The sequence below is a fragment of the Marmota marmota genome, unplaced genomic scaffold (assembly GCF_001458135.2).
Source record: "Marmota marmota marmota unplaced genomic scaffold, marMar, whole genome shotgun sequence".
Classification (NCBI taxonomy): Eukaryota; Metazoa; Chordata; class Mammalia; order Rodentia; family Sciuridae; genus Marmota; species Marmota marmota.
In genome coordinates, this window is record NW_026000016.1 from 23,219,048 (window position 1) to 23,231,776 (window position 12,729).

A 12,729-nucleotide genomic window follows, 5' to 3' on the forward strand; every position below is an offset into this window, starting at 1 on the left:
ACATACTTTTTGTGTGTGTGTTGTGGGTTCTGTAAGCATAATGTGGGAAGGAAAGGCTTAAATTCATCACTGCACCAAAATTGGTAGACCTGTCCTCGTTCTCACGAAGTTCATGGTTCTAGTTCTAGATAGTCTTAGGGAATGCCCTCCACTAGTGGTTTGGCTCCCTTGTGGCATTGGTGAATGGTGGTCAGGATGAGGAGCAAGAGACTGAGTATGGACTAAGGCTGTAGAAATGGGGGCTCACACAATATTGCTCCTGGGTATGGCAACTTTATGCCCTATCAAACTCTGTTTCTTCTTCAAAAATTATATCATTATTACTATTTTATTATTTATATATTATATATTTATCTTTTAAAAAACTAGTTTTCAGCTTATTTTACTAAAGTGTCTGGTAATATTGAGTTTGCATCCTAGATAATGAGCCTTTTAGATTAGAAAAGCAATATTTAATTAGTAATGAAAATTAGAATTGTGTAGAGAACTTTAAAAGTAAATACAAATCAGGGCTCCACCTGTAAATGTTCAGTTACTAAGTTTGTGGTGTACTCACAGGGCATTTGCAATAAAAATAGAAATAAAGAAGAGCAATAAAATATACAGATTACTCCTTATCCATAAACTTAATTGAGGAACTAAAATATATGAGAAATTTTGAAGTCCTAAGGAGTCACAAGTTAAAACAGAAAAATTCCATTATTAGATATTGTTATATTTTATTACAGTTGAATTAGGAGCAGATATGTCAGTGTGACCCAGGAATGTAACTTAAATTTAAGTTTAGATGCTGTAATGATTATGAATTTTTAGATATTTCTTACATGGAAGAGGAAAAAAATTTCTACTGCTATTTTAATAAGCAGAGTATTTTAATGGCATAAATTAAAAATCAGTGAATTGTTTCTTTTTAAAAGATCCTTTAGTATTAAAACTTGGGGAAAACCCAATCTTTTGTCTCTGTAATCTAAAGTTTAGACATTTTATAGGTATCAGGTACTTGAAATACGGGCAAGGAGCCTAGGCGGGAACTAACCAGCATCTCTAAGATTTGTCCTATTCTTAGATTAAGATGGCCAACATCCTATGATATTCACAATGCTTAAGCTTAGAAATGGGATGGTTTGCCTGCATTAATCAGTTATCTTGTGAAAATTTTTGGTGCCAATTCAAAATTTGGTCCTTGTAACTTTTTATTCTGATCTTCATTCAAGGTCTCTTAATCTCACTAAACAGCTGCACTTACCTTGTGATTTCTGTAGTAAGTTCAATGTTTCTTCTTCCAGTTCTTCAATAGTTATAGCACCAAGAGAAATACTGTCTAAAATCTGGAAGCGTTGATATTCTAAATGAGGAACTTCATGACTTAATATAGTAGATAAGAGTTGATCTTGCAAACCTTGGAATGTTACTATGACATTGATCATAGTAACAAAATTATAAACTGATGGAAGAAAATGGGGATTGTCTATTTCTGTAGATAAGTATAACCTAAACACAACAAAGATACCAGTTATTCAAAGAATATACAGAAGGAGAAAAATAAAACAAAATTACTTAATAATGCAAAACATTTTTTTTCCTGGAAGAAGACAAGGTTAATTTTTAGTATTATTCAGCCTTGTAAACAAAGTAGTCTCTCAACTTACATTGTGTGAATAAGTTTCTATTTAAGACTTTAAAAAACACAATCATAAATTAGGTTCAGACCATATTTAAACATGAGGACAGAGTAAAGAAAAATGCTAAAGAGTAGGAGTTATGACCTGGAACTAGGCCATTTTTAAAGACTGGTTTTTACCCTGAATGAGAGAAGTCAGTTAGGGGATTTGAGCAGAGAAGTGATATGATCTTTTTAAGTGACCTCTCTAGCTGCTGTCTTGAGAACAACCTGGGCAGAGGTGGGAGGTAGAAAAATGGGAAGTTAGGTCGTGAGAGATGAAGGTGGCTTAGAACAGGGTGGTGGCCCTGAGAGTAGCAATCAAATAAAGTGAGGACAACTCTTCAATCTATTTTGAAATTGAAGCTCAGAGAGGTTAAATAAGTTGCCCATATCAATGGCCAGAAAGTGAAGAGGGCACCTGTTCTCGAAGTCTGTCTTCTAAACAGTGTCCTCTATCCCTTCCTCAAGTACACACATTTCGAACATGAGGACAGGTTGTCAATTCAGGAAAAGGTAGCTTTATGTGCATTTCTAGAGCTGTAACTTAATTACAGTGTATCCACTGAGAAAAAAGCATGGTTTAACATGGTGTTTTCCAAAGGGTTATTCCATGCAACAGTAAAAGGGTTCAATGAATAGGGAGGTTTTTAAATTCCTAACAGAAAGTCCCTGTTTAACTTTAACCCACTGCTTTAAAAAAAGCCTTGGATACCTTTTATTTGGGTGATACCTGTTAAATCCCTGAAAATGCTGTTTTGAGGAACATAACTTGGGAAAATGTTTTAGTAACAGAACAAAGGACAGTAGGAGAGAGAATTCTAAGAATGAGGCAAGCCTGCAGCCCTGCCCTGGGGAAAGTGTACACAGCCAAACAGACCCTTTGGGGAGAAGCTGCACAATTATTGGGAAGGAGTGCAGAACAACTGGCTAGGGACCCTTCAAATCTTCTGGTTCCCTTGCTGATAACTTGCTTACCCAGAACTCCTCTGATGAGAAACTGATTTTCTGATATGTTTGTTTATAAGAAGAGAATGAAACATGAACAACTCAAATATCTTATTTTCTTGGAAATCATATTTTTGTGGTGATCAAATTCGACTTCATAATAAGTTCTTTGTGAAGTTAGCTAGTGGAAGTGGGTTTCCAAGAGGCCAGTTCCATCTGGGAACATGAGTACAGTATTTTTATCTCTAGGCAAATATCTCTTTTTGCATGGCTATTAAATATGGGTTTGTTTTCTAAAGCAGCAAAAGCTTGCCCCACCCAAGTATATGTTAGGCAAGTGGAACAATCCGAGCTCTGGATCAAGCATGGCCAGTGTTTGTTACCCTCTCTGCTCAGCTTCTGAAATTCTTCAAGAAACCCACAGATTTCATTGGGCACAGTTTGAAAAATACTGGTCAATAAATAAAAATCTGTTCTTTATTCTGCACACTGATGAGTGCTATTTGCCAGCAACACACGAACAAAAAAGCATATTCAAAATGCAACTTTACTTTTGCCGTCAGGCAGGTGGGAGCTTATCAAGACGAAAATACAAGGCCTTGAACATTATCTGTCTTAAAAAAATATAGACATTTGATACAATTTAACTGTTAGAGATATTACCTAAATTTGGAATTGTATTCAATCTCACAGTCATCAATTCTTATGAAATATTGCCCTCTTTTCTGATAGATATCCTTCTTCAGAATTGCCATCAAGCCTGGAGAAAATGTTTCAGGGAGATTCTGAAAAATAAAACAAAAAACAAAGAACAAAACAGATATAATTAAGAAAATTATCCTAGATAATCAGTTGAAAGCACTACTATTTTAAACATTTAAATCTTATTAAATACCTGGAATGAAAGACAGCTCTAAGAGAACTGAATATTCAAAACTCACTGTAGATATTAAATGTGTACATATGTTATATATATATATATATATATGAATTTTTTTTCTCTGACAGAGTTACCTATCACTTAAAATTTTTAGTCTTTATGCTCATTGTATATAGCATGTGTTGCTGGAAATAGGGAATTAGGTCATATTGTCCAAACACCTTCAAGAAGACACTCTCTCCTGTTTTCATAGCATTTTCAATCTTTTTGGAGTAATTGTTGTCCTCAGCAGAGAGCTCTTGCAGCCCAGTTCCTTCCATCTGTTGGATCCAGTTGTGTGCTTGCTTGTGTGGGTCAATCATCAGTGGCCACTGCTGGCAATTCTTGATCAAGATGGCATTCTCTATTGAGTTCTGACCAAGAGGTAACCCCTGATTATGCCATTGGCGTATCTGGAATGAAACCATTAGTACTTTGAGATTTCATAAAATTCTTCACATCTTTAGTATACTCTGGGATACTTAAGGATTGTACAGAATCATTGCCTTCAGAATATAAAATAATCTTTCAAAAGACTAAAGAAATGAACAATTTAAAGAAACTTGGATGTGAAATTTTTAAAATGGTAATTATTCACTAACTTACACCTTTTTGTTCATCAGTAAAGACATTTACAGGGCCCAATCACAAAAAGATACTGTGGGAGATATAAAAATATGAGAGTGCAGCTGTTTCCAAGGCTCTTAGATGTTAATGCACATACAAAACATGCAATAATATAAAGTTATACAAATATGATAACAGCTACTCTATTTCAAACCTACCACCTGACAAGCACATATGTGTGTGTGTGATTTAGTTAAATTACTCGAATGCCCTCATTTCTCAGGCGGAGGAACTAAGGCTAAAAGGTTAGGTCCCTGACCATGATCATAGTGACAGCATAGAGGCAGAGCTAGGATTTGACTCAGAAGCTGACTCCATGCCTATTCATGACAGAAAACAGTATGTTGGGAGAAAAAGGCCAAGAAATCTCAAGGATGTAGGAGAAGGAATGAGACATCGGGAACCTTCTGGCAAAAGGTAGCAAGGACTTCTCTGGAGAAATCAGGGATGCTTTCCTACGATGAATTGCATACTCTTGAAGTCTGCATAAAAGGAAATATAAAAGATAATAAAAAATTCTGAAAAGTGCAAGTGTTCCTGTCACTGGAATGTAGACCATGTTTGAATATAGGCAAAGACAGGAGTGAAGGTTGGTACGGTGAGAGGAACAGGCACCCTGAACTCAATAGCAAAGCAGAGATTCTATTTTCAAAAAGTAACCATTCTTTTGACTCCACTCCTTTCTTTCTCATTTTACTTATTTATATATTCCTGAACAATACAGTGTTGCTTAATTTTTGAACTTCAGATAAATGAAATCTTAAACCCTTTGTTGGGTGTCTGCCTCCATCCATGTTGTCTAGCTGTATTTATTCATTCTCATTGCTGTCAAGAACTCCACTTTATCAACATACCAAGATTTACTTATCTCTTCTGCTGGGGAGGGCACTTGGATGGTTTCAAGTCATTCACTATTAAGAATAATAAATAAGTTTATTATTTTATAATAAACTTTTAAATGTCTATTGATAGAGTTATGTATGCATTTCTTGTAGGTAAAAAACTAGGATGTGAAGTTGGGTCATAGGGTGGTATATTTTAAATATTAGTGATGAAAAGCAGTTTTCTAAAATAATTATAGCATTTTACATTCTCATCATCAGTTTTGAGAATTTCTGTTATTCCATATCCTTGTTAACTCTTGATATTTTCAGTCTTATACATTTTTGTCAATCTGATAGTCTGCAATGTGGTATCTTTATCATTTTGGATTTAAGTTGCATACTCCTAATGAGCCCCTAATGAAGGTTAAGCATCTACATATGTTAGCTGGCTAGTTGGACATATTCCTTTTTGTGAGCTGCCTGTTCAAGGCTTTTGCTCACTTATCTACTAGATTGTATATGTCTTTATTTCTTACTGACTTTTACTAGTTCTTTTTATATTCCAGAGAGAGCCCTTAAACCTGAATAGCAGGTCTAAACTTTAATGTATATCTGCAAAAATTTGTATTTTTTTCATGTCTTCTTTTTTCAATTCTATCTTTCCCCCCTTGCCTTTCTATACTCCTAGTACAATGTTAAATACAAGTGTTGATAATGGACATCTCTTTGTTACATACATGATCTAGAAGGCAACATTTCACCAATGCCTCATTTTTTCAATTCTAATTTCTTCTTTGGCTTATGGCTAGTTTAGGAATATATTTCATCATTTCTCAAAATATGAGGATTTTCAAGGTATCTTAATACTGGTTTCTAGCTTACTTGCATTTTCGTTAGACAACATACTTTGTGTAATTTCAGTTCATTATCATTTGCTAAAACTTGTTTTATGGTCCATCATATGGTCAACTTTGGCAGTGTTTTACCTGTGTTTACATGGAATGTGCAAACTGTAGGCACTGGCTACAGTGTTCTGTATATTTCCATCAAGTCTATTTCTTTTTTTTTAATATTTATTTTTTAGTTGTAGTCGGATATAATACCTTTATTTTATTTATTTATTTATATGTGGTGCTGAGGATAGAACCCAGGGCCCTTTATGTGGTAGGCGAACACTATACAACTGAGCCACAACCCCAGGCCTCCATTAAGTCTATTTCTTGAGGAAGGATTCAACAGGGCGGCGGGCGGGGAGGCAGCGCTTTCAGTACCTCCTCAGCCACGTGGACAGAGAGACACATCAGAATGTTCGGATTCTGCCTGCTGAGAAACTCCCAGCAAAATTCTGCTGAAGTGAGACCTAGGCGGGGAGTTTGGGATTATTGGAGGAGACAGCTTGCCCCAGACGGGTGAATCTCGGCCACCCTGTGTGCGGAGGTGCAGGCCGCCGCAGCTGTCTGGCGATCAGCGCAGAAGGAGGCGTTTCAGCACTGCCGGAGATTGTGTGCGGTGTAGAGACTCTTTGAAGAGGTTGCTAACCAAGCCTTCATGAAACAGCGGACCGAGAACTGAAACCCAGACTGGGACAGACCAGAGACAGGCCAGACCCACCCCTCCCATCCGACACTCCTGCAAGGAGTCTGGGGCTGACATCACCATAGTTTGGTGGACGGGATCCCTTCCTAGCGGAATCGGCTTCAACAGGTGTGTGACTCCCATCCCCACCAGATACATACAGCTGGGAAACCTCAAAAATCTTGCTCCAGAGCTCCGTGGACGTGACTGCAGGGGCCGAGGGAAGCAGAGGGGACTCCCGACCCCCAACTCCCCCTACTACCAGCAGCTACAGCCAAGGCCTTAGCTGCCAGCTCCCTGGGGCTTGGCCACTGAAGGAGTCCAGGCAAATTAAGCTGACGGTTCCCAGATCACCCGCTCCACAACCTTGGGGTCCGGTGAAAGGCAAACAGAGAGAGTGCTCAGTCGTTCGGGAAATAGGGAACTCAGGGGGGCAGCAAGTGTAACTAGATCTGTGGAGATCGCCTCCGGTGAGCAGGGACCAGAGAGCAGGGACCGGCTGGCTGGCAGGAGGAAGGGGGGGAGGGGCCGGAGAAGAGACTGACAGGATTGGAGAGACGCCCAGTAGGGGAAGAGGAGCCGCCTTACAGGGATTGGTGCCGGCACATAGAGGGCAGAAGCTTGGCTCAGAGGGCACAGCTCCACCTACTGGAAGAGAAGAAAATAGAACTCTAAGACTTTATCATTTTTTTTCTTTTCCCTTTTCAATTTTTATTGTTCTTTCCATTCTCCTTTATTCTACCTATTTTTATCTCCCTCTTTCTCTTTAAGGACTTCTTCCTTCCCCTTCCCCCTAACTTTCATCCCAAGCATTACGACTTTCATTACATGTAATTTTCTAAATGTAAATAGGTGAATGTTCCGAGGCTGTCTATAGGGCTCCTAAGTACCTAGCTATTTCCAAATACCCTGATCCATTCGCCTGTTAATATCCCCCTTCAGTAGAGCAATCTTCCAAAGTAGCCAAGATATACTAACCTTCATACCATCATAGCACCCAACCTAAATATAAAGTCCTAAGACCCAACAACAGATCACTATATGCCTACAGAATCTGTAAGCCTCTTATGAAAGGAATGAATCCGCTTTAAATTACAAGAAAGTCCAACATCTCTAGACATAGTCTCCCACCACAAAGGAGAGACCACAGAGATATACAAAACCAAAACAAATTTATAGGAGAAAACAGAAACACAGCAGTTAAACAGAGTTGGAAAGTAATGTGAACACCATGAAAAAACAAGGGAAAAAGGATTACAAACAATGCAGGACAACTTAAGTTTACAGGAGAACCTAGAGGCATAAGAAAAATGGACAGAGAAAGAACTCAAGGCATACCTGACTCCGATGGAATGGAATCTTAAAGAAGTCATTAGACAGCAAGTCCAAACAATGAAAGAATACTTTGAAAATGAATTACACAAGCAGATTCAAGAAGCAAAAAATAAACTCTACCAGGAGATAGAGATTTAAAAAAAAATCAAACAGTAATCCTAGAAATGCAGGAAACCATAAACCAAATCAAAGACTCAAATGAGAATATTACAAGTAGATTAGATCAAATAGAAGTCAGAACATCAGATAATGAAGACAAAGTTTATCAACTCGAAAAGAGTATAGTCAATGCAGAAAGGCTGGTAAGAAACCACGAGCAAAACACCCAAGAGATACGGGATGTCATAAAAAAACCAAACTTAAGAGTCTTTGGGATAGAGGAAGGTATAGAGGTCGAAACCAAAGGAATGAGAAATCTTTTGAATGAAATAATTTTAGAAAACTTTCCAGACATGAAAGATGGAATAGATTGCCAAATCCTTGAAGCCTACAGGACCCTAAACATACAAACCATAATAGACCAACTCCAAGACACATAATTATGAAGATATCCAACATACAGAACCAAAAGAGAATATTAAAAGCTACAAGAGAAAGGAGGCAGATTACATTCAGGGGTAAACCAATTAGGTTAATGGCTGAATTTTCATCACAGACGTTGAAAGCGAGAAGATCCTGGAACAGCATATTTCAAACGCTGAAAAATAATGGATTCCAACCAAGAATATTGTATCCAGCAAAATTAAGCTTCAGGTTTGACAATGAAATTAAAATATTTCATGATAAACAAAAGTTAAAAGAATTTGCAGCCAAAAAACCAGCACTGCAAAGCATTTTGAGCAAAACACTACAAGAAGAGGAAATGAAAAACAGCACCCAAAACCAACAGTGGGAGGTAACTCAGTAAAGGGGGGAAAAATAATCAAAGAGGAAAAACAAGCCAAATTAAAATAATAAATAAAATAAATAAATACATAAATAAACATGACTGGAAGTACAAACCATATATCAATAGTAACCCTAAATGTTAATGGCTTAAACTCACCAATCAAGCGACATAGGCTAGTAACTTGGATTAAAAAACCAGATCCAACAATATGCTGCCTTCAGGAGACTCATATGATAGGAAAAGACACACACAGGCTGAAGGTGAAAGGTTGGGAAAAATCATACCACTCACATGGTCCTCGGAAGCAAGCAGGAGTGGCCATACTCATATTGAATAAAATCAACTTCAAACCTAAATTAATCAAAAGGGATAAAGAAGGACACTATATACTGTTAAAAGCAACCATTCACCAACAAGACATAACAATTATCAATATGTATGCATTAAATAATGGTGCTGCAACGTTCATAAAACAAATTCTCCTCAAGTTCAAGAATCAAATAGACCACAACACAATAATTATGGGTGACTTCAACACACCTCTCTCACCATTGGACAGATCCCCCAAACAAAAGTTGAATAAAGAAACTATAGAACTCAATAACACAATCAATAACCTAGACTTAACTGACATATATAGAATATATCAACCATCATCAAGTGGATATACGTTCTTCTCAGCAGCACATGGATCCTTCTCAAAAATAGACCATATATTATGCCATAGGGCAACCCTTAGTAAATATAAAGGTGTGGAGATAATACCATGCATCTTATCTGATCATAATGGAATGAAACTGGAAATCAATGATAAAAGAAAGAAGGAAAAATCCTGCATCACTGGAAAATGAACAATATGTTACTGAATGATCAATGGGTTACAGAAGACATAAAGGAGGAATCAAAAAATTCTTAGAGATAAATGAAAATACAGACACAACATATCGGAATCTATGGGACACAATGAAAGCTGTTTTAAGAGGGAAATTCATTGCCTGGAGGTCATTCCTCAAAAAAAGGAAAAACCAACAAATAAATGAGCTCACACTTCATCTCAAAGCCCTAGAAAAGGAAGAGCAAAACTACAGCAAATGTAGCAGAAGGCAAGAAATAATTAAAATCAGAGCTGAAATTAATGAAATCGAAACAAAAGAAACAATTGAAAAAATTGACAAAACTAAAAGTTGGTTCTTTGAAAAAATAAACAAAATCGACAGACCCTTAGCCATGCTAGCGAAGAGAAGAAGAGAGAGAACTCAAATTACTAGCATACGGGATGAAAAAGGCAATATCACAACAGACACTTCAGAAATACAGAAGATAATCAAAAACTATTTTGAATCCTTATACTCCAATAAATTAGAAGATAGTGAAGGCATAGATAAATTTCTTAAGTCATATGATCTGCCCAGATTGAGTCAGGAGGATATAGACAACCTAAACAGACCAATATCAATTGAGGAAATAGAAGAAACCATCAAAAGACTACCAACTAAGAAAAGCCCAGGACCGGATGGGTATACAGCAGAATTTTACAAAACCTTTAAAGAAGAACTAATACCAATACTTTTCAAGCTACTTCAGGAAATAGAAAAGGAGGGAGAACTTCCAAATTCATTCTATGAGGCCAACATCACCCTGATACCTAAACCAGACAAAGACACTTCAAAGAAAGAAAACTACAGACCAATATCTCTAATGAACCTAGATGCAAAAATCCTCAATAAAATTCTGGCGAATCGGATACAAAAACATATCAAAAAAATTGTGCACCATGATCAAGTAGGATTCATCCCTGGGATGCAAGGCTGGTTCAATATACGGAAATCAATAAATGTTATTCACCACATCAATAGACTTAAAAATAAGAACCATATGATCATCTCGATAGATGCGGAAAAAGCATTCGACAAAGTACAGCATCCCTTTATGTTCAAAACTCTAGAAAAACTAGGGATAACAGGAACATACCTCAATATTGTAAAAGCAATCTATGCTAAGCCTCAGGCTAGCATCATTCTGAATGGAGAAAAACTGAAGGCATTCCCTCTAAAATCTGGAACAAGACAGGGATGCCCTCTCTCTCCACTTCTGTTCAACATAGTTCTCGAAACACTGGCCAGAGCAATTAGACAGACGAAAGAAATTAAAGGCATCAAAATAGGAAAAGAAGAACTTAAATTATCACTATTTGCAGATGATATGATTCTATACCTAGCAGACCCAAAAGGCTCTACAAAGAAACTATTAGAGCTAATAAATGAATTCAGCAAAGTGGCAGGATATAAAATCAACACGCATAAATCAAAGGCATTCCTGTATATCAGCGACAAATCCTCTGAAATGGAAATGAGGACAACCACTCCATTCACAATATCTTCAAAAAAAATAAAATACTTGGGAATCAACCTAACAAAAGAGGTGAAAGACTTATACAATGAAAACTACAGAACCCTAAAGAGAGAAATAGAAGAAGATCTTAGAAGATGGAAAAATATACCCTGTTCATGGATAGGCAGAACTAACATCATCAAAATGGCGATATTACCAAAAGTTCTCTATAGGTTTAATGCAATGCCAATCAAAATCCCAACGGCATTTCTTGTAGAAATAGAGAAAGCAATCATGAAATTCATATGGAAAAATAAAAGACCCAGAATAGCAAAAACAATGCTAAGCAGGAAGTGTGAATCAGGCGGTATAGCGATACCAGACTTCAAACTATACTACAGAGCAATAGTAACAAAAACAGCATGGTACTGGTACCAAAACAGGCGGGTGGACCAATGGTACAGAATAGAGGACACAGAAACCAATCCACAAAACTACAACTATCTTATATTTGATAAAGGGGCTAAAAGCATGCAATGGAGGAAGGATAGCATCTTCAACAAATGGTGCTGGGAAAACTGGAAATCCATATGCAACAAAATGAAACTGAATCCCCTCCTCTCGCCATGCACAAAAGTTAACTCAAAGTGGATCAAGGAGCTAGATATCAAATCAGAGACTCTGCGTCTGATAGAAGAAAAAGTTGGCTCCGATCTACATATTGTAGGGTCGGGCTCCAAATTCCTTAATAGGACACCCATAGCACAAAAGTTGATAACAAAAATCAACAAATGGGACTTACTTAAACTGAAAAGTTTTCTCTCAGCAAGAGAAACAATAAAAGAGGTAAATAGGGAGCCTACATCATGGGAACAAATTTTTACTCCTCACACTTCAGATAGAGCCCTAATATCCAGAGTATACAAAGAACTCAAAAAATTAAACAATAAGAAAACAAATAACCCAATCAACAAATGGGCCAAGGACCTGAACAGACACTTCTCAGAGGAGGACATACAATCAATCAACAAGTACATGAAAAAATGCTCACCATCTCTAGCAGTCAGAGAAATGCAAATCAAAACCACCCTAAGATACCATCTCACTCCAGTAAGATTGGCAGCCATTATGAAGTCAAACAACAACAAGTGCTGGAGAGGATGTGGGGAAAAGGGTACTCTTGTACATTGCTGGTGGGACTGCAAACTGGTGCGGCCAATTTGGAAAGCAGTATGGAGATTCCTGGGAAAGCTGGGAATGGAACCACCATTTGACCCAGCTATTGCCCTTCTCGGACTATTCCCTGAAGACCTTAAAAGAGCGTACTACAGGGATACTGCTACATCGATGTTCATAGCAGCACAATTCACAATTGCTAGACTGTGGAACCAACCCAGATGCCCTTCAATAGATGAATGGATAAAAAAAATGTGGCATTTATACACAATGGAGTATTATACAGCACTAAAAAATGACAAAATCATGGACTTTGCAGGGAAATGGATGGCACTAGAGCAGATTATGCTTAGTGAAGCTAGCCAATCCCTAAAAAACAAATACCAAATGTCTTCTTTGATATAATGAGAGCAACTAAGTACAAAGCAGGGAGGAAGAGCAGGAA

The 12,729-nt window shown here is 37.3% G+C and overlaps 1 protein-coding gene across 1 annotated transcript in view; it reads right to left on the reverse strand.

Moving 5' to 3' along the window:
• Window positions 1–12,729, reverse strand: part of Dnah14 (dynein axonemal heavy chain 14) — a gene marked incomplete at its 5' end in the record, with an annotated part of 341,751 nt that overhangs the window by 62,356 nt on the left and 266,666 nt on the right. Inside the window, 3 exons of the mRNA XM_048809786.1 lie at window positions 1,247–1,491; window positions 3,272–3,393; window positions 3,710–3,940. Of these exons, the coding sequence (XP_048665743.1) occupies window positions 1,247–1,491; window positions 3,272–3,393; window positions 3,710–3,940 (598 nt within the window). The remainder of the gene's footprint in view (window positions 1–1,246; window positions 1,492–3,271; window positions 3,394–3,709; window positions 3,941–12,729) is intronic.